The sequence below is a fragment of the Rutidosis leptorrhynchoides genome, chromosome 6 (genome assembly GCF_046630445.1).
Source record: "Rutidosis leptorrhynchoides isolate AG116_Rl617_1_P2 chromosome 6, CSIRO_AGI_Rlap_v1, whole genome shotgun sequence".
NCBI lineage: Eukaryota > Viridiplantae > Streptophyta > Magnoliopsida > Asterales > Asteraceae > Rutidosis > Rutidosis leptorrhynchoides.
The window spans coordinates 69,314,987-69,336,403 of NC_092338.1; the positions used below are offsets into that span (position 1 = coordinate 69,314,987).

The following is a 21,417-nucleotide window of genomic DNA, read 5'->3' on the forward strand; positions in this document are numbered from 1 at the left end:
TTAATCAAAGGTTGACTGAGCTGGAGAAGAAAATGGTTGGTGTTGATGAACTGAGACAATGTTTTACTGGGTTTGCATCTGATATTTGTTCCCTCAAAAATCAACAGACTGAAATTTGGAAGTTCATATCTTCTCTGCCTTTAGATGATGTCAAAAAGGGGGAGAAAAGAAAAAGATCAGGTATTGATGCAGGTATTGAGGGGGAGCAATCTAAGACGACTCACATTGAGGGAGAGCAACAAATTGAGGGGGAGGATATTGTTGATAAGGGTACTGGTGACAAACAGGGTAATTCTAGTGGTGTTTTGGTTGCTGCTACACAAAGAGCAGATGGTGATCTTAAGGCTCAGATGAACAAGAGGTTTAGATTCAGAAGATATGATGGTGATGTTGTGAAAGTTGAGGTTGAAATATCTGAGTTTGAAGGTATGATTTTGCTGTTAACAATGGCTCATTTGCCAGACAGAAGGTTAAGAGTTAAAATGAATCAAATTGTTCGTTTAGGTTTTTGTGAATGGAGAGGCATAGCTGTTTGTATCAAGGAGTATGCAGGGGATCAAGTTATTGTGAATGAAGTGTTAAAGAGAGTGTGCATGTTGGTTCACTTGGTGTTTGAAGAAGGATTCATCGGTACTAAAGATTATGAAGTGTTTTGTGAAACTTTTAACCTGGGAATGAAAAAGAGAAGAGTTAAGGGACATATTGAAAGATATGCTGTTCCTGAGCATTTGGAATTTGTTGATAACAAATATGTTGAACACTTGGATGGCTTGATGATAAAGACTACTGGAAATCAAAAGATGTTGATTAGGTGTGATCAGTTTGAAGAGGCAAGCATTGATATGTTGATTAATCTTTTGTCCAGGTGTGAAACAGAGCAAACATTTCCTTTCAGGGTGCAATTGTTGAAACACTTGTATAGCAAGCTGAATATGTTGAAGAAAATTCCTCACATGAAGAGCAAGTGTAAGCTTATTGAAAAGGAGTATGCTAAGGTGGTTAATTAGGTGTACATGTTGTTTTGACATCATCAGATAGGGGGAGATTGTTGGGAAAATGAAAATAATAATCTGATGAGTCAAAAGTATTTTGCAGATTTTAGAGTCTGGAGATTTAGAGTCTGAAGTTGCAGACTCTGGATTTGCTGAAGTCAACGTTTAAAGATTTCTTGAAGCCAAAGCTAAAGATTATTCTGGATATATGTTTGCAGATTAAGAAGATTTGTTTTGAAAATTCAGTTTTATCTCCAGAGTTGACTTTCGATTTATTAGCAAATTAGTTTGGTTTTTAGTTTATCTTTTCCATTTTTATAGCCAAGTAGTTTTGGAAACCAAATCTCCAGATTTGGTCTTTATTTGTATAAATAGTGACGTGTGGTTCATTTGAAAGATGTACTTGACACGATTAATATTATCAATCCTTTATTCCGATATCGTGTTCTCTCATTTTCTGCACTTAAATTCTTATTTATTGTATAAATTGAGAGTCTGGTGTTCATAGTTGTATTACTGTTAACTAATAGAGTCCTAACTCGCTATTAAAAAAAGGAGCAACATAAAATACATGTTTCCACAATAAATTGTACGGAGTATTAATGTATCAAAAAATATAAGTGTGGATAGTTTTAATGCCTAATACCAAATTACTAATATTGGTGATACGCAGAATTGAAGGTTATCGGTGATGTGGCAAAGTAGTTTTTTTTTTTTTTTTTTTTTTTTTTTTTGCAAAAAGATTGAAACTTATATAAAAATTCAGAGACGATCATCGAAAAGATGAAGCCTCAAAACGATTACAACCAAAGGCAACAAAACCGCCCAACGAAGAAGCATAACACAAACATAATGATTAATGTTGTATGAAAGATTGAAACTAATGTGGTAAAGTTAGATTGATAGTTGGGGTGAGAAAAAGAAAAGGAAAAATTCACCAAAACGTTGTAGAACATCCATTAAAAGCGTTGCGGGGCCTAGAATGGTCTAAAGGTGACAAAAATTCACCAAAAACATTTTCCAATGGGACACAAAAGGTGTCATATTCCTTCCACCAATGTTTCTCACAAAAGCACCACAATTTTTTTTGAGTTACTATGTTCATTAACAAATCCTATTTATCTAGTAAATGACCAAGGACTCTGGTAGCAATGTAGCATCACCAACCCCAAAAATAGCCAACAACCACCTCAAACAATCCATCTCCATCCAAAACCACCACCCAATTGATAATAAATGATAAGATGGCTTTATTTTTTTATTTTTTTTTTGAAAAAACGAGAACTTTATAGAAACAGAAATCGTTTTCGAAATGATAAGATGACTAACACAAAGCAAGTCTAAGACGATAAACATTTTCAGAATGAGAAAACTTTTGTAGATTTTTCTCAGACCAGAATAGTTCAATTAAAATTGTTCAAAAAACTTTCAAAGGCTTCCACTATTGTTACACATGGTAACTAGATCCAACAATGTTGCATACAACACATCTAAAGATAAATGACCTAAAAATCTCTTTGTTTCAATCTCTGAATCCTCTTTTTGAAGCCTGTATTCCTCTGTTATTCCGCCACCGCCCACCACCAACCACCATGATATGCCGCCTTCACCGTCTTCTGGATCAACATGAGCCACCAGACCTACCGTTTCACCCTGCTCCACCTCAAACGATAAACTTAAAAAGTCCCTGCTTGCTTTCATTCCCACGGTCAGGGCTTCTTCATGCAGCCAACGTATAATCTGACTTGCAACCTGTTGGAAAGCATAGTATAAAAATAAACACTACTACAAGAAAGTAGTAGTATTGTATTTAAGTACAAAATTAAATAAATGGGAACCAAATGTTTAGTCAAATTCCTGTTTTGGTAACAAGGTTGGAGAACTCGTGACTCAGGGAATACTCGGTCCTCACTTTTTGGAGCGTTCTCGGCAACTCGGGGAGTACTTGGATGTTACTAAGTTTTGATTTTGACCAATTTTCTGAGTAATCCTAAGATTTGACCGAGTTTTAAAGAGTTTGACCGAGTAATTGAACCGAGTACTCGGACCGATCTTAAAAATGAGAACTCGCCGAGTTTTACCGAGTTCTACAACTCTGTTTGGTAACACACTTTATTTGCAGTTTCAAAAATGCTAAACAATAATCATTCAAGGTAACCACAGTTTTCAGGCGCCACGTAAAGAAAAAGTAAACATGCTCCAAGTTACCAACCCCACATCATTTGACAAAGCAACTCGATCAGAATCATACTATGTTAGGTAAAAAATATTCAAAGTTGATTCGTTTCTTGCGAGTGAAAACAAGGACCGTTATGCAAAACAGGAATCATACCGAACTTTGTTACCTATGTACACAATTTTCTGTTTAAAAAACCACTTAATGTTTACTAAAAGTAGTATATTTAGGGTAACGAAAGGCATAGCATACCTGCTGTAAAAGAATGGCATGCAGATCTGCTAAGTTGCATTCATATCTGTTCACAGACGAGCTGTTTTCAGACTTCCCTTTAAAGAGGCCAACTACATTTGGAGCACCTTCGCCTTCTACGTTAATGCAATCATCAATTACGACAACTTTGGTTCGAAACTGTGAGTTCACACACTTCTCTATTGCCCCAGTATGAAGAACGGACCGAGGAACATCAACCACCAGTGTCCATGAAGATGTTCGAGAATGCCACGTGGGATGAGACATCAATCGAACATACGATACATTGCTAGCCTGAATGCATTAAAAACCAATGTTAGAAATAAATTCAATTTGGCAGTCAAAAGAAGAAAAATACGGGATACAGCATAACAAGAAAAACAACTGCAATCGGAGCACCCAAGTAGCAAGGTTTCAAAAATCGCTACTCGGGGAGTACTCGTGTCGGGAATTTTAAAGGAGTACTCGGAAACTCCGGGAGTACTCGAATGTTGACCAAGTTTGACTGTGACAGATTCTGACCAATTTTGACTTTGACACATTTTGACCGAGTTTTGAGTAATCACGAGTTTTGACCGATTTTCCGAGTAAACCCGAGTTTTGACCAAGTACTCCCGAGTTGCAAAAACCGAGTACTCGCCAAATGATTCCGAGTTCTGCAACACTGCAAAGCGACATCAGTCCACAACTTTTTATGTAATAACCCCCTATAAAGAAAGGTTATTACCAGTTCTTCTAGTTCCATTAGAACTTTATCAGAGAAGATTCGGTGAGCGAGGGACATGCAAAAATGACCCAGAAGGTTTGATACGTCTTTTGGCGGTTGACCAAGCAGTTGACTTCTGTTATTAGAATCTGACCTATTCTTTGCTCTTACAAACACATGTTCATGAAAAAGCTGTTTTAGAAGAATTTCAGAACTGATTCGGTTAGGAAGAAATGATCGTTTCTGGTTTTCTTCACCGTCAATCATTGGTATAACTGCAGTTCCATCTTCACTTTCTTCACCATCATCGTTAATGGATGATGACGTCACAAGTGAAATGAAGACAGATGCTTCTTGATCTATGTTTAACTGCAAATGGTTTTCTCGAATACCAGTCACATTTACGCCCAGAGACGGGACGAATGCTTCTTGATTTATTAAATTAAACACCTGGATAGTAAACAGAAAAATGTATAAACAATTAGAGAAAAAGACAAAATTACACGAGGCGTCCCTGTGGTTAACCCCAGATTTCAAGTGCGGGTCCCTAAACTATTTTTTTGACGTGGAGGGTCCCAATACTTTACGCTCGTTTCACGAGGGTCCTTTTGGTTTACAAATACAACTTAACGAGTGTAAAGTAAGGGGACCCCGCACGTTAAACGAGTGTAAAGTACGAGGACCTCGTACGTCAAATCAAAGTATAGGGACCACGCATGAAATCGGGGTTAAACCAGAGGGACGCCTCATGTAATTTGGTCTATATAGAAAAATTACAGCTCATTGAAATACAAGTACAGTAACAAAAAGAGCTACCTGTTCATCGAAAACAGCTCTATGAACTTCACGAAGATCGGAATGCCTTCTCTTAACACTGACATCATCACTTTCGTCTTCTTTCTTAGTTTCTCCAAACAAATCGGAATTTGATTCACGCGATCCTTTTAAAATATCGTCAGAACTTGCATTAACGAACCCAAAATGAAGACTGTGGCATGATTTTAAAGAGAAATTCAAAGCAAGCATTCCAGCACTGTCGTGTTCTACACGAACCGTAGACATCGAAGATGGACGAAATACAGATGTTGGATCATATAACGTATTGTCGAACAGATCGATATAGAAACCTTCATTGCCAGCAGCAGAAGCAGCCATGCGGTGCCTCTTAACTTTCCAGTTCTGCTGCAATCTATTATTAGCTGGTCAGGATATCAGCCACCACCTTTTCAATTAAGCTTTTACAGTTTTTTAATTTAAGTTTCGGGTCAGTTTTAAATTATTAACCTTTTGGAACTCGCTATTTGAACCTCGAAAATTCAAGAGTGTTATCTCTAGCACAAAATTAATTATGTAACCTTTAGACTAGAGTAAGAATTTACTCAAAATGCCCCTAAAGCATTGTATTGTTTGATTTACGATCATTTTGATTTCTAAAAGTTGCCATTATTAGAGCTGACCTTATTAGAGCTCCATAGAATCTTGCTTCTCTAGCTACTTGTTTCTCCAACGCTTTAGCAGATTGCTTAAAATATTTCCCAAGGTGCTGAAATTGAGAATACCTATTTATTAGAAGCTCATTTCACAAAAAATAAAAATAAATAAATAAAATAAAATAAAAGAATTAAAATAGGAAATAAATAAAAATAAAAATAACTATCATAACAAACTACTAAAAGTTGTATCCTACAGGGCTAACTTTCTCTATTCAGTTGTTTACAGCGGTGGAACTGAAGTTTTTTCCTTGGAGGGTGAAAAGGATAACATGAAATATGACTGTAATTCTGAGGCAGACTAACATATACAATGTTCTACCCTTGCATATCACTGATATTACACTAGTAACCCAGATGTTCGGGGGGCCACAGACCCCTTTGTCAATATGAAGTTCCCCCAGTGATTGTTTAGAAATCCGTGATAGCTAAATTAATGTGTAATTAGAGATATTAAGGTCTACGAGAGTATTTTGGTCTACTTTAATAATACAAAATTTTGTCCATAAAATTGTAATGTCGTAGCGTGAGAGTAGTATAAAATATAAATAGACTAAATACCCGGAAACATTGGAGTTTTGTTGCTGTAGATACTGCAAGGTCAGACAAAAGTTCATTAGGTAACGGCTTTGGTCTGGTCATACCAGCCACTGTCACAGCATCATTAGCTTCGACCTAAACACATAATATATATTACTTCAAATTCCAGTATGATTACTAAATTGCACATAACTCTGACCCGAAATCATTGAATCAACAACAACAACAATACCCAATACCACATGAGTGGTGTATGGGGGAGGTAATATGTAGACAATCCTTCCCCTACCCGAAATCATTGAATGTTTAGATAATAATAACTGAGTTACAGTGTTAATGAGATCGATGATAACGGAAAGCTCCTGGTGGGCCAACTGCAAATTCTCAACCATGTTCTGCCATGGCCATGGTGGTGCAGATGCATCTTTAGCGGCAGTAGCAGACGTATCGCCGCTCTTTTGCTTCTTGTTAGGATCTTCTCTCTCCACTGCCCAAGCAAAGTCTATTCGTCTAATAAGGTTAACTCTATTATCATCATAACTCAAATCGCTGCAAAATATCACACGAAAAAATAATGAGAAATCAAATAGGTTTGAAATGTCGGGTTAGGGTAAAACTGAAGGTGTTGTTCATACGGAGGGAATCTTTCAGCTCCATTTTCTTCGATGACCTCCAAACGTTTTACTGGGAGTTTGTCAAGTGATATACTAAGGTTCCCATCCATTTGCTCGATGTGATCTTCAGGATAATCAATTATCAATTAAATACTACATAAGAAAAAATAATATTATAAGAAAAAACCATTGGTACAAGAATTAAATATAAAATGCTTATGGAACAAATGGTCGGCACTCAACTCAACACATAATACGTTAATCCTAATATATGAGTTTTTTGGAGTAATATCAACTCTTGACGATATATAATGTTTTGTTAAAAGCACAATAGATATCATACTTTGTAAATGAAGTATGCGACAAATTAACAATCACAAATAAATAAATAAATAAATAAATAGTATTAAAAAAATTACTTAATGTCAAGTAAGCAATATCCACTATATGGAACTGACTAAAGAGAGTAAACATAGCCAAATACCTAGCAGCCTTCCCATCGGTCTTAGATTATAAAGTGATCTTTGAAATTTATCAGTCAAACATGATTCTTACCAAACCAAATTATATGATTTCAGGCTCATTATTCTCTGTTTGAGGATGACATAATATCTGATCTAATGATACGCCTACCGGAAACCCATCCAGAATACGTAACTCATAAAAAAAACCATTCGAATACGGTATACGTAACTATATTACGCGGATACCGTTCTCAAATATGCTTTTGTCAACAAGATCAAATCTATCGAGAGTTTGTAACAGGTATACGGAGCACGTCAGAAGCTATAAGGCTGTGTTACACGTAACACCTTCACATTGCAGTGTGCATACATCAGAGATGTGCCTCGTAACCCCAACATGTCAGCCCATGGCTTGGGCCCAATTCCCAAGTTTGGTCAGCCCATCATAGAATGACACGTCAGCATGATCAGGCCCATGAGCATACAAACCCTAGTAGTTGCCTATTAATAGTATCATGCTCCCGTCGTTTCAGCACACACATCGAGAGTCCTTTATTAAGACTTATACTTTCTCTCTTTGAGTACTATCTCTCTCTCTCTCTCTATTTGACTCGGTACACAACTCACTCAAGTTCCCTACCGAGTCGAACCATAACCGGATACTGCCCATCCTAACTAGCACATGGATTATACAAGCACCCATAATTACCCAGTTTAGTCTAGCCTTAACTCCACATTCATAAAAATGTCCTTACGAAAACTAGAGTACGGAACACTAATTTATCTTTAATTCCATTAATAAAGCAATGTCAGCTCAAATTAAACTAATAAAAATCAAATTGGATCTGTACGGAACATAATTTCACTTTCATCACATCAAATTACAACAAATTGAACTCAAATTAAAACCTACGAAAACTGAATTGAATCAGTACACAACTCGAAATTTCGTTTCTTTACAGTCACATCATAAGTAAATGAGCTCAAATGAAAGCTAGCAACAGTTTATTTATCTAATGACTGTGTAAAACCTGAATCTTTCCAATAACAAGACTTGGTAAAGACAACGAAGTTAAACAAAATTAGTTGAAATCAGAAAAATATTAAGGGGATAAAAAGTTCAAACTTATGACTATCATACGCCTCGAACAGACCTCCAACAGGATGGTTACATAATCAAAAAACAGTGGAATAATTGAAACGTACCTTTTAGTTGTGAGACTATGAACCCTAATTTTTGATTTGGACACTTTTAGTCGAACCCGAGATGAGTATATTGGAGATGAAATTGTTATTCTAACGAGATCGAAACAGAGATGAAGCTGAAAATTTTGAGAATTTTTAATTTGGGCAAAATTTGCAGCGGCGATGTTTTGGGCCGAAGAATTAATCGTCGAAGATGAATCTGTAGACGTGGGTTTTGTCTTTGTAAGAACCGATCGACCCAACTGGACCGGTTTGACCCAATAATTAGTTGTTCGGTTTTATTAAAAGTCTGATCTGAAATGGATTTAACAGAATTTTTAACATCTGTTAGGCAATTGGACCCACGTAAAACTATTGCAAAGTACAGTGACGTTTCAAGGTGAAAAAATTCTTTTAGACCCCGCTTATTATTTCCAACATAACACAGAACCCCTGCAATTTTTGTCTCATAGTAACTACATGACCTTGTATGAATACATCTTGGGTGTCAAAGTATGTAGGCTATAACACAGATTTATTTATTACTTTTGTTGGCAGGTATGACCCTCACTTAATTTTATATTAAATGGAGTATTATTCTGCCTATCAAAAAAAAAAAAAAAAAACAGCATTATGCAGTTTGTAGGCTTATTGGAGTGATTATTTGATCAAGGGCGCCCTTTAATCAAAATTCAAAAGTATAGTGCTAATGATACTCCGTAATAAAAAAATTATCTTGCGAAGTGCAATCATTGGCTAATGATAATCAAAACAATTTTATTGTTAAAAAAATTTCCATTAAAATAAAGAATTTTTCTTATATATCATTCCTTCTATCAGGATTAAACAAGAGCACTCTCAACCCTCAGACCCTCCACCTCATCCTGCTTCTAGCCCTTCAGGAGCTTCATTGGCGGTGATCTTCGCTATGATATTGTCACCCTGTGTTTCGTTCTTTTCAAGCGCGATTGAGGACGGAACAAATTGTTAAAAATGGTTATAGTAGATAATATTTCTAACATAGATTAATTAATTAATATAGTGTGTTCAAATTTTTATGAGAAAGTATGTCATAGTTATAACTGATTTAGCCATGAATTAAGGTTTGTGAAAAGTGTTGATGTTGCATTGATGTGACAGTTAGATGTCTAATATGAGTTATAACTATGACAGTTAGATGTCTAAATCAGTTATAACTATGACATACTTTCTCATAAAACTGTGACAGTTAGATGTCTAATATGAGTAACTATAACTAGTAGTGCATCCGTATTAGTTAAAGCACGTACGACTAGTATAAAATTTTTATAATTATTTATCAATATTAGATTCTACTAACCACCGAGGCATTGCTTGAGTAGTTTTCAAGCCTTAGTATGGGGCCCACAATTATTTGCCAAGCAACCTGGGTTCAATTCCGATAAGGGGAAGGTTTTCTCCAGGATTTTTTCACGATTAGTTGCCAAGCAACCCGGAACCTGCGATTAGTTGTCGAGCAACCCGGGTCAATCTTTGGAGTTTCCTACCTAGCGTGTGTGAGTCGCAAATGAGAGTATTCGATGCGAAAATCTGTCGTTCAAGAAAAATATATTAGATTCTACTATTAAAATTTCTATTCTATCAGGTTAAGTTTATTTTGATGGATTAAAATATAAAATTAACAATTGTAATGAAACACCTTCAAACTTAATGTGAAGATTTATCGATCATAGTGTCTACGCTTTGGATGATATGTCGGTTTCAGAATTTTTCGTTATTTAATGACAAATTCATAAAAAAAAAAAAGGTAACATTGTTGATTCCATTAAGATTTTTTTCTCATTTTTTGCCTTAATTTTATGGGAAAATTAGTTTTAAGTTGGAACTTTTGACTTTTATACTCCTTGTAATGTCTTTCTAGCTCCTTGCTAGAGGGTCGCTGGTTTGTTAATAAAGTTTCGGAAAAAAATGTTGTGAACATTTATAGTGTATGAAGTATTAAGTTTTAAGTTAAATTTTTAAAAGGTAGTAAACAAAAATCAATTTTTTTTAAAAAAAAAACAAAAAATTATTAATTATAATATAGTTATAAGACTTAATTAAGCACTTGGTCCCTAAAATTTTATCTTTTTTTCATCATTGTCTCTAAAGTATTTTTGTTTCATCATAACCCTTAAAGTAATGATATGGTTTCATTTAGGTCCATATGGTTAACTGCCGTTAACTCAATCCGTTAACTGGGGATCTAAATGAAACCATATCATAACTTTAAGGGTTAGGATGAAACAAATGCTTTAAGGACAAAGATGAAAAAAATAAAACTTTAGGGACCAAGAGCTTAATTAAGTCTAGTTATAATAATACATCATGGGCCACACCCAATCAAGATTCAGAGGCTCAGTTAGTTTTTTTTTATCATCAATCATCGAGCTCAGTTGGTTTTTTGTGAAGGTGTCAGGTGAATTTAAGCTCCATCTACACTAATCATGCCTGTTTATTAGATGAAGAGAAAACATAATTAAGTTGATTAAGTTTGTTTATATCTGCTATGGTACGACCTCTAGGAGGTCTATCCCATTGCCAATTTATTGTTTGTTGCGAATATAGTGAGTTCACCTAATTGAAATGGACGCATCTTTATTCGATTCTAGTGCAAACCGTCCGTCATATTTTGATTGCATGCTGTTCTGACATGTCCACTTATCCTTGAATCCTTCCATAAGCTTGTTGTTTTGCTATTTCCAACTTTTTTCACGAATGATTTAGAGAAGTTTATGTCGAAGCTATCCACTTGCTTACCCGCTTTGATAATTTCCAGCAAAATGCTTATAACATTCGAGATTCTGCAATAACTAAGACCATCTTTAATCCTGATGGGCGTGTTGGCGTGTTGATGAGTATGTGTAGGGTGCATGGCGGGCGTGCTGGTAAGCTGGTAAATAATGGGGTGGTGTATTGAGTAGCGTATTGGGTGATGTGTTAAAATCTGATTGAAAGTTGGGTGAAAAAGAGGATAAAAAATCATTAAAAAGTAAATTTGAACCAAACAAAAAACTGCACGCCACATTTTGTTCTCGTGCTCCTTGCACGCACGCCAGCTAGCACTTGGCTAGCACACCATGGTTATTAGGCATGTTGGGTAATACTCCAGGGAGCACGTTCCCGTTATTCATGGTCCAAGATCTAAGAGGCCACCATCTTGGTCACCACCATTTATATAATAAAGTAAGATTTTTAGCGTATAAAGAACCTGTTGGTTAAGATTCCAATCATAATATTCAAAAGTTAATCACCTTGTTTTGATGATGATACAAAAGAGATAAGTGCTTAATCATACGTAAGACGACATAAGTTCATAAGCCTACACTATCTCTAGCAAAAGACCAATACATAAATAATTTACTTGGTAAAATTGCTATGCGGCTGCACCACGATCGACCGTGGGTCTGACCATGGATGCCCTGTACCAACGATTGCAATCCTTTTCAAAACTATGATCTGCGGTCAACCTCACGGACGACCGCAGTTCGACTGCAGTTTTCTCTATTATCAAATTCATCAACTTTAAGTTAGACCACTTTGAGTCATCTATAATTTACAAAACCCTTTTAAACATACTTATAATAGTTGCCCTTTTTGATTTCAAAAGAGTTTTGAATCAAAAAGATGTTAATTTTTACTAATCACGCCTAATGACATCTTAATGACATTTTAATCTCAATTAAGGTTAAACACATAAGTATTTTATTTTTCACTTGTTACAAAATGTTATTCAAATACATACTAATGATGGTTATTAAAAGTCGCAACAAAAGAGTTGCTCTCCCATAACTTTTATGTATGTGCAATTATGAACTAGTAAGTTGTTGATGTAATAATCTCCAAGTAAGCTCCAACTAGATTCAAACTAGTTCATTTGAAATGCAACAAGATTTCAAAGGACAAAATGCTTCCATTAGCAAAGTGACAAGTAATTAAGAAAGGTTGATGAAGTTTTGGAAGATAATGCTTTGTCAATAGACAAAATTGTGACGACCCGGAAATTTCTGACTAAATTTAAACTTTATCTTTATATTAATCCGACACGATAAGCAAAGTTTGTTAAGTTAAGTCTCAAGGATTTGAAACTATATTCATATATTCATTTAACCTCGACCAAATTCCAAAGATTCACGAACCATTATAGGAACTGATATGTTTATATATGTATATGTATATAAATATTATAACTTGAAAACGTTTCGCGTTAAATTATTTTTCTAAACGAAATAAAAATAAACTTTGAAATATAAAAGGTATTAAAAAAAAAAAAACTAAATGTTATAATATTAATAAAGATTTTGAACACAAACTTATATTTCTAAAAATGTATATATAAATATCTATATATTTTAACTTAGTCATAAAACGTCCCGATTTAAAATAAAATATTTTGACAAACAACGAGCCACTGATTTATGAAAGCAAATAACCACAACACTCAATTATATAAGTTACAATTTTTATAAAGTAATTTGTTGATGAGAAAGTCAAATTATTATTAACGGTACACGTCGCGTAACATAAAAGACTAGTTTTCTAAACGTACGAAAGTGCGTTCGAAAAACCAAAAGTGGTACATGAGTCGTGAGACCACGTCCGTGTCATTTTAGTAAAAATTATATTTTTTACCATGAACGTGAATAAAATATAATATTTAAATAATTATAAGAATTAAATATTATATATAATAAAAAAATGTGTGTCATAACAAATGATTGAGGCAAATTGCGCTGGATATACTTACCATGCGATCGCATGGTCGCAACTCTCCAAACCCATGCGATCGCATGGGCGTCGGTGACAGCAGCCTCCTATAAATACAACTTGATTTCTGGTTCAGCGAAATATCTATCCATCTCTCTGACTTCTCTATACTCCGTAAATTTATTTAATTTATAATTATTATTATTATTATTATTATTATTATTATTATTATTATTATTATTATTATTATTATTATTATTAATATTAAGATTATTATTAATCTTATTATTATTAATATTAGTATTATTAGGAGCGATATTATTATGTATTATACATAAAATACTACGACGAGGTTCTGCTCGCGTAACTTCAAGATAAGTTTTTCGAGTAGGATAGGGCTAAGAAAATTTTGGGTTATGGCTATGGAGTTGATGGGTATGGTTCATGGGTATGCTCGCGAAGTCAATTTAGTGTTTATTATCTCCGTTGCGTCTACGTACCTTTCCTGCAATATTGAATCTCAATATTGATACATGAGTACTCGTAAATAAATTTTTAACATAATAATAGTGTATCCCTGACTGGTGCTCGAGTATATAAGATTATGCATGCTTGTACTTTTGATATTGCCTTTAGTTAGGATATGTTGAACCTTGAATAGTTACACCTGCGGTTGAGATAAGGTATAAGATATGCATGTCATTGAAAAGCTAGCGAAAAATTAAGAACCTTTCATTTAGATATCGAATGATTTCGATGAACGGATTAGAAATTATAGTCAATTGAATTTTTGTAAAAATGATTATTATTATCGTCGTTCTAGTTCTTATCAAATTATTATTATTATTATTATTATTATTATTATTATTATTATTATTATTATTATCAATAAAAAAATATTTAAAAATATAAAAAGACGATATTTAAACTATATAATAATCATGTATAAAATTTGGATATCATTTTGAGTCAAATTGACTTTTGTTGACTTTTGCATATTAGACTCGAACATTAGGATTGTGATACACTATGACCTGACCAAATTTGTTAGACAAATATTGACCAACATACAAATACATATATTTAATTTAGGTTCGTGAATCCGAGGCCAACCTTACACTTATTCAATGACGATATATGTATTTTTACTACGAAATACAGTATGATGAGTTTCATTTGCTCCCTTTTTAATTGTTTTTGCAATCTATATTTTTGGGCTGAGAATACATGCACTTTATTTTAAATGGATACAAGTACATACTAAATTCTACACTGAGTTTAAACTGAAAATCCCTTAGCTTTGGTAACTAGTAACTGCCGGTTATAAGAACTGGTGGGCGCGAGTAGTAGTATATGGATCCATAGGGCTTGATATCCCCGTCCGAGCTAGAGCACTAACCTTTTAACGGACGTATGCTATTTGAGAAGCGTACACGTTGGTTTGCGTGTATTATTAAGATGATTATACAAAGGGTATAAATTATATATACGTTAAGTTTAGTTACCAGGGTGCTCAATTTCGTAGAATATTTTGATAAACGTTTCTGGATGAAACAACTGAAAATTTTTGATTCACCTTTATATACAGATTATGCGCAACATTAAAACTATGAACTCACCAACCTTTGTGTTGACACTTTTAAACATGTTTATTCTCAGGTTTCTAGAAGTCTTCTGCTGTTTGCATATATGTGATACAAGCTATGTGCATGGAGTCATACATGCTTTATTCAAGAAAACTTTGCATTCACAAAATCATCACCGTGTATCTTATTTTGACTGCATTGTCAACGAATATATTATGGTAAATTATTATTTATGGTGATTGTCTATATGTAGAAATCACCAAACGATGAAAACCTTAGAAATTGATATTCATTTATTGTGTACCTTTTGAAAAGAATGCAATGTTTACAAAACGTATCATATAGAGGTCAAAACCTCACTATGAAATCAATGAATGATGTATTCGTCCAAAGGGATTTGGACGGGTCCTCACAGTTGGTATCAGAGCTTGAGGTCATAGAGAACCAGAATTTGCATTAGTGTATTTAACTGGTAATTGTTAGGATGCATTAGTGAGTCTGAACTATGACTGTATCTGTTTTTACCGAGTTTTGTTTATTATTTCTTGTCAGAAATTACCTGTTATTATCTTAAGCCTAAGACACGTTTTACTGCATTGATTGCATAGATAGTGTATGGACAAATTTCGTATCTTAAGCATATCTATTACAGTAAACTCTGTCTTACACTTTCCGAAAATTTCTCCGTAACTTATGGAATTTTGGTATTATATATACATATATAAATTATGTATCGGAGAATACCAAACTAAATCCTATAATCTATCTCATATCAAAATCAATTCCCTGGTTATACAAGATGGATCACGTATCTAGTTCAAATTCCTTAAACTCCGACAGCTATTCCGATATGGATATTCACCTGAACTCCGAAGACAGTGTAACCGGAATGGATCAACCAATCAGCCATCACCTATTCTGGATTAATTGGGGATGGGTTCGTAGCTTACTTAATCATTGGAGACAAGAAGAAGGCGATCCCTTCCATCCACCACATTGCCCTCTTGGCGAAGAACCTGAAGCACTTACCGGCGAACCAGTTCGTAATACCATTTTCTCTCTCATCTCCAGAGTATCTCGTCATGATTATATACTCTCTCAAATTCTGGATCTTATTCATCCGCTCGTCCGAACCGCCAATCATCCCGGTGTAGTAGAAGAAGTCAACGAGCTTCGCGCTCGAGTATTGGCTTTGGAGAATTTAACACCTCGGTTTTTTTTTTTTTTTTTTTTTTTTTGAAATACACAGCGGAAGTCAATTATTAACTATTAATTACACATATAGTCATATTTCACAAAATCACTGGTGTTACTTAATTGCAGATCATGTTGTAAAGTCGTTTACATAAAACATCAGAGTCACACTGTGTCAAACATCTTCATTTGCCCTGCTATACCCACCGAAAGCCACTAATACACACCTACAAGGCAAAACACTGTGGGGGAATTAGCGCACCGCTAAGTGAATGGAAATATCAAATAGGATATCACTATAAGCTCTAAGCACAGCTTAAGGTCACAAGTCACAGGCTACTAAGTCACTAGCACAGAATTGATCACAAGAGGACCGGCGGCCTGGCCGGGCCATTAACTACTAGCTGATCGGGCTAGAGTTTACCGATAGTTCTTAATACTGAAACACTGGTATAGTCTTCCAGACGTGACGCACTCGTCATTCACACTATACCACCACATCAGTAACACAAGAACCCAACCCAATTCCTATCGTACAAGACACCCCGCTAGGAATGGTTGACCTCTTCCGTCGCACACAACACCTCGACGGGATCACTGAGTGTATACATAATCACGTAATATCACAGTCACTGGTCACTGACTAAAGGCACAATCTAATCATACATATCACTGGTCACTGGGAGCATATCATTAATCATAGCACAAGACACAATACTGTCTTAGCACTATATAACAATATCCGAAAGGATAGTCCCACTCACCGATACCAGCACAACTCAGTGATCTAATGTTACTGGGTCTTCATTCCCACTTTGTCACCTAAAAACAATACGCACACGTTAGTAAATCGTATTTCACTTGCTAACTTTACTACAATATCAAAATCACTTAACACAATACAAGCGATACATGTTGTCTCGTACACAGCACCATACGAAGTATATATATATATATATATATATATATATACACACACACACACACACTATACATATACATATATACATTATATATATATATATATATATATATATATATATATATATATATATATATATATATATACACTCTTATATATACATATATATATACACACACTTATATATTCATACTAAAAACATGTCCAAACGAGCGGGTCAAGGGCAAAATGGGCAATCAACACATATATGCATATATATATATATATATATATATATATATATATATATATATATATATATATATATATATATATATAAATCATACAATCTCACATGTGCATACAATTATATTTAATCCTACACAATATCAACTTAGTACCAATTAAAAGTCCCAATTTATGCAAACGGGTCAAGGGTTAAACGGGCGAACAAACCAACACATGAACCCCAAAATATAGGCACAACAGGGCTGCAAAAACAGCAGCAAATAGCAGCAACAAGGCTGCAAAAACAGCAGCTACAGCTGCGAAATTGCTGCAGAAACAGTAGCCGCAAAAAGGCTGCACAGTACCAGCAGAAACATGGGTTTTTAACCCCCAATTTCATGTCTTTTGAGCAGTTTTTTTAACCAATTAACAAGTTCACAACAAGCACATACAAGAATATAACAATTAGCAATCATAAAACAAGATTAATATCATACACGAATCAAGTGATCACCAAATTATAATTTGCACAATTACCACACTTACACAATTACGACCCAAACTAAAACTCACAAAATGGGTCAAGGCTAAAATGAGCGAAACTAAAATATTCCTAAATAAACACGAACGGTTCGGGGTCGAAACGGGTAAACCAAACCACCTCGTGCACCAAAAATGCAAACCACCGCCACCGGCCACCAACCACTACCGCTGGCCGCCAGCTACAGCCGTAGCGGCGGCAGCCGCCCAAGAAAATAGCAGCGGCAGCAGGAAAACAGTAGCAGCAGCCGTGGGCTGCTCACCCACAGTTCATCCCCATTTTTTTTTTTCAGTTTCTTGCAAAATTGAGCCAAGTACAAACCACAACAACTTATCTTACACCAATCAAGCATATTCAAGTAATTTCATTATCAAAAATCAAAGATTCAAGCACAATTTTGCATCTTATTCAAGTAATTTCATTATCAAAAATCAAAGATTCAAGCACAATTTTGCATCTTTTTATAATTCTATCAAAATCCTAACATAACAAGGATAAATACATAATTTAAAGACAAACCTTGTTGCTAGAAGTTGAAGATGCAAGAAACCATGAATGGAACTTCCAATTTTCATCACCATCTTCCTAATTAAAAGCTAGGGTTTCATGGTGAGGGTGATGGGTTCGTGACAAAAAGAGAGGGAGAGGGAAAGAAGATCACCACCTTAAGCTTGCAATTTTACTTCATCATCTTCATCAATTTAGAACTTTTAGGGTTTCATGTATGTATGTGTGTGTTAATCGATTGAAACAAAGGAAAGGGGAAACAAAGAAACACGTATTGTACCATTAAAACAAGGGTGGCTTTTCTTTTTAAGTCTCAAAATGGTATTTAATCTCACTCCCGATAATACACGGGTATTTATCTGTTAAAAGATATTTTTCGTATTTGATTCGGTAAACCACACAATGTCCGAATTAAATAATAAACCTTGTTTCGGGACCCTGGTCATAAAACAGACCCAACGGACTAATAAAATTACATAAATATTTAATAAATAACTATTTCATTAAAATACACTTTAAACTCTTAACGGGCAAAACGGTAAATTTCACCTAGGCCCAAATTCAAGATGTTACAAATCTACCCCTCTTAAAGAAATTCCGTCCTCGGAATTTAATCAATCATAGTCAACACGGGTTCTGGGTATCTATCATCACTACACCGGGTCACAATAAGAACCACGTCAGAACACGTCTTATGATCACACGCGTTACTAGGTTCAGTTAATTACTCCAACTATCAAGTTAAAAAAACTCGCCGGTCTAATTCCCGTTATTTTTTTTTTTCCAACACATCATCCAGGTTAAACATAATCTACCAAATAAGATTACCATTTCAAAACATCAACAGATCACAATACATATCAAAATCACATTACTTATATGCATACAAGTCACATTGTACACATGGGTCAAAAGTCAATATAAACTGAAAATGTCACCAAATCACTGGTCGATGTCAGTTGCACACTATTTTGTTTATGAACACTAAGTTCACGTCAAAGATCCGGCACTTTATGTCAATCAATCTCATTTTGGGGTTATTCCTAATTCAATTCCACCAAATTTCAGAATTAGTTAAGTTCGGGTCACAGGTCAAACTAACACTAAACTTTATACACGAGGAATTTAGCCAATTCCTTAGATATTATAACGCTAGGTAAACACCAATCACAGCAAAGTAACCCGAATCCTGCAATTAAATACCTAATTCAAACTTGATATTTAAGAATTTTATCAAATTCTACGTAACTACGTCGATATTCACCCGATAATTCGTCACGTAATTCGTGTTCGACACTACTAAAGTTACCTCCGAAACGTCAACTCACAGTCAAAATCCTCCGAAAATCAAAATAAATGATCAATCACGTCTAGTCTATCACTTGCTACATCTCCTCCGACTCTCGAAACTACTGTATGATTTACCACAATGTATTTCCGTTGGCCAGACGTAATACATTATCCCAAATCATATTTTCATTTGAGTCACTTAGTTAAGGAAATCCTATATTGTATAATGTACTGACATCCACTTAAAATACACTTTTCTGCTAGGCATTAATATATTAATATCTTATGATAATTCACTATATCATTAGTACACAAGTTCCATTTAACATGTCTTCAACCCTTATGTCGTTATTTACAGACTGTTACCTAACAATATCAGATTTAATTATTCTAAACGACATGACACCATTAAATTCAACTTATTAGTCAACTATATTACAACTCTCATTCACAGATCTAACACTAATTATAGATTCTCACCATTCAAAGTGTCGGAGACAAAGATCACTTTATCAAATTCCTAACAAACTTATAAATTATTGTCTATGATAAGTTATCATCTTCTATTTTTTTTTCCCCAATCAATTCTTTCGGTGAGAGATATACTAAGTTTCTCATAATCGACATAATAACATAATTAGCACAATATAGCCGATATCATTACAACTTTTCAACCCAAATATTCAACCTTGTTATAACAATATACCATTCACTCCTATCACTGAAAAATTGTAATAATCATTAAATCTTTAAATTCATCAATTAGAATTTACACAAAGATTTATCACAATAACCAATTAACATTGAGAGTGTCATTTTCCTGTTTCAAACTCCCTCAACGCACTAGTCATACTGACAATGTTCAACAAGTTCCAAAAATTCTCAGTTTCAAAAATCACTAGTAACTTATAAGTCGATTTTATTTCTAATAGATCTCATTATCATTTACAAACGCACTTATAAATTAACACAATAGTCTACAAACTATTTCTCAGATTTACAGATTTCGCAACACAATTGCTAAACCAATAATTATCATTTAGATCCTTGAAACCACCATAGTCACAAAATTATCACATGTAAGGATTCTTACTCAATCATGCACTAAATATAATTCAATCATATTTTCAAATCTTTACCATGCTTCACAATTCTTAACACATGCTTGAGATAAATCACATCCGTGGTCTAGGGTTTCCCAACTTCTATCTAAGCACCACTTAGAATCACCACCCACACTCCAACCGAACATTCATATAAATAACATTAATTCCAAACAATCTTCTTAGAGTTACTAGACTAGGTAATCTAACACGATAAAGCACTGCACTCATGCCCATCATAGGAAAGAGTAAGGCTTTCTAATAACAATCAAACACTATCCTATTTTAAGGGAGAGAATGTCTACTCTTCACACTATTCTTGTTTAATTCCATATCATGAGAGTACATATTAAATTGTTAACATCATCGTCACAGAAATGTAGTTTCGGTTATTCTAACATGATGGGACTCTGATCACAACCAATTCTATTTCTTTTCATTGTCTTGATATTCACAATATGGACTATAGAAGAATCACCGTTCAGGTTAAAAGTTCCCCTATCTTCTAAAAGGACAACACATGGAGTATCACCCACACTCACTGTCTAAGGGTCACCACAAAATTTACACAGAATCCAAAGAAAAGGAAAACAATTCCTTATGACATCACTGTGGGTCATGCACTACTAGTCTAGTCATACATTGCAATACAACAAGGAAAATATCACACACAACATTTCAGATACGATTTATATACATGCAAATCATATATAATATCACAACAAAACACAGGGTTCAAGTCCTTCATCATAAAACAAATGGACTACTATCCAATCCCGATCTTTATGGGTCACTACGCATGTCTTATTAGTCAAAAGAAAGGGAATACATTTCGTACAAGTTCTACTCAACTTTATCATATCATGCATAACGCTACATCAAGACTGACACAATAGAAAAGCCACAGTCAATTCACATGAACT

General features: G+C 34.5%; 1 protein-coding gene across 2 annotated transcripts; it reads right to left on the reverse strand.

Annotated features, from left to right (window-relative positions):
- Positions 1-2,308: 2,308 nt before the first annotated feature.
- LOC139852525 (mediator of RNA polymerase II transcription subunit 17) lies at positions 2,309-8,603 on the reverse strand. Of its 2 annotated transcripts, none has more exons than XM_071841823.1 (9): positions 8,441-8,603; positions 6,792-6,894; positions 6,486-6,705; positions 6,178-6,291; positions 5,584-5,669; positions 4,943-5,315; positions 4,148-4,576; positions 3,421-3,714; positions 2,309-2,744 (listed from the first exon to the last, which is right to left on the reverse strand). In XM_071841823.1, exons 2-9 carry the CDS (start codon positions 6,878-6,880, stop codon positions 2,421-2,423), a joined length of 1,929 nt encoding a protein of 642 aa, XP_071697924.1. In that variant the 5' UTR covers positions 6,881-6,894; positions 8,441-8,603; the 3' UTR covers positions 2,309-2,420. The 2 variants fall into 2 exon arrangements, with proteins under 2 accessions (XP_071697924.1, XP_071697923.1); XM_071841822.1 differs by having other exon boundaries at positions 2,310-2,744; positions 6,792-6,923.
- Positions 8,604-21,417: the final 12,814 nt, after the last annotated feature.

Bases quoted from the DNA above. Each gene is read 5' to 3' on its own strand.
- LOC139852525 (XM_071841823.1), bottom strand. From the start codon at position 6,880: ATGGATGGGAACCTTAGTATATCACTTGACAAACTCCCAGTAAAACGT. The intron at 6,292-6,485 runs GTAACTCAGTTA...TTATGTGTTTAG, and splicing joins TCATCGATCTCATTAACACT to GTCGAAGCTAATGATGCTGT. The intron at 5,670-6,177 runs GTATTTAGTCTA...TCTCAATTTCAG, and splicing joins CAAAACTCCAATGTTTCCGG to CACCTTGGGAAATATTTTAA.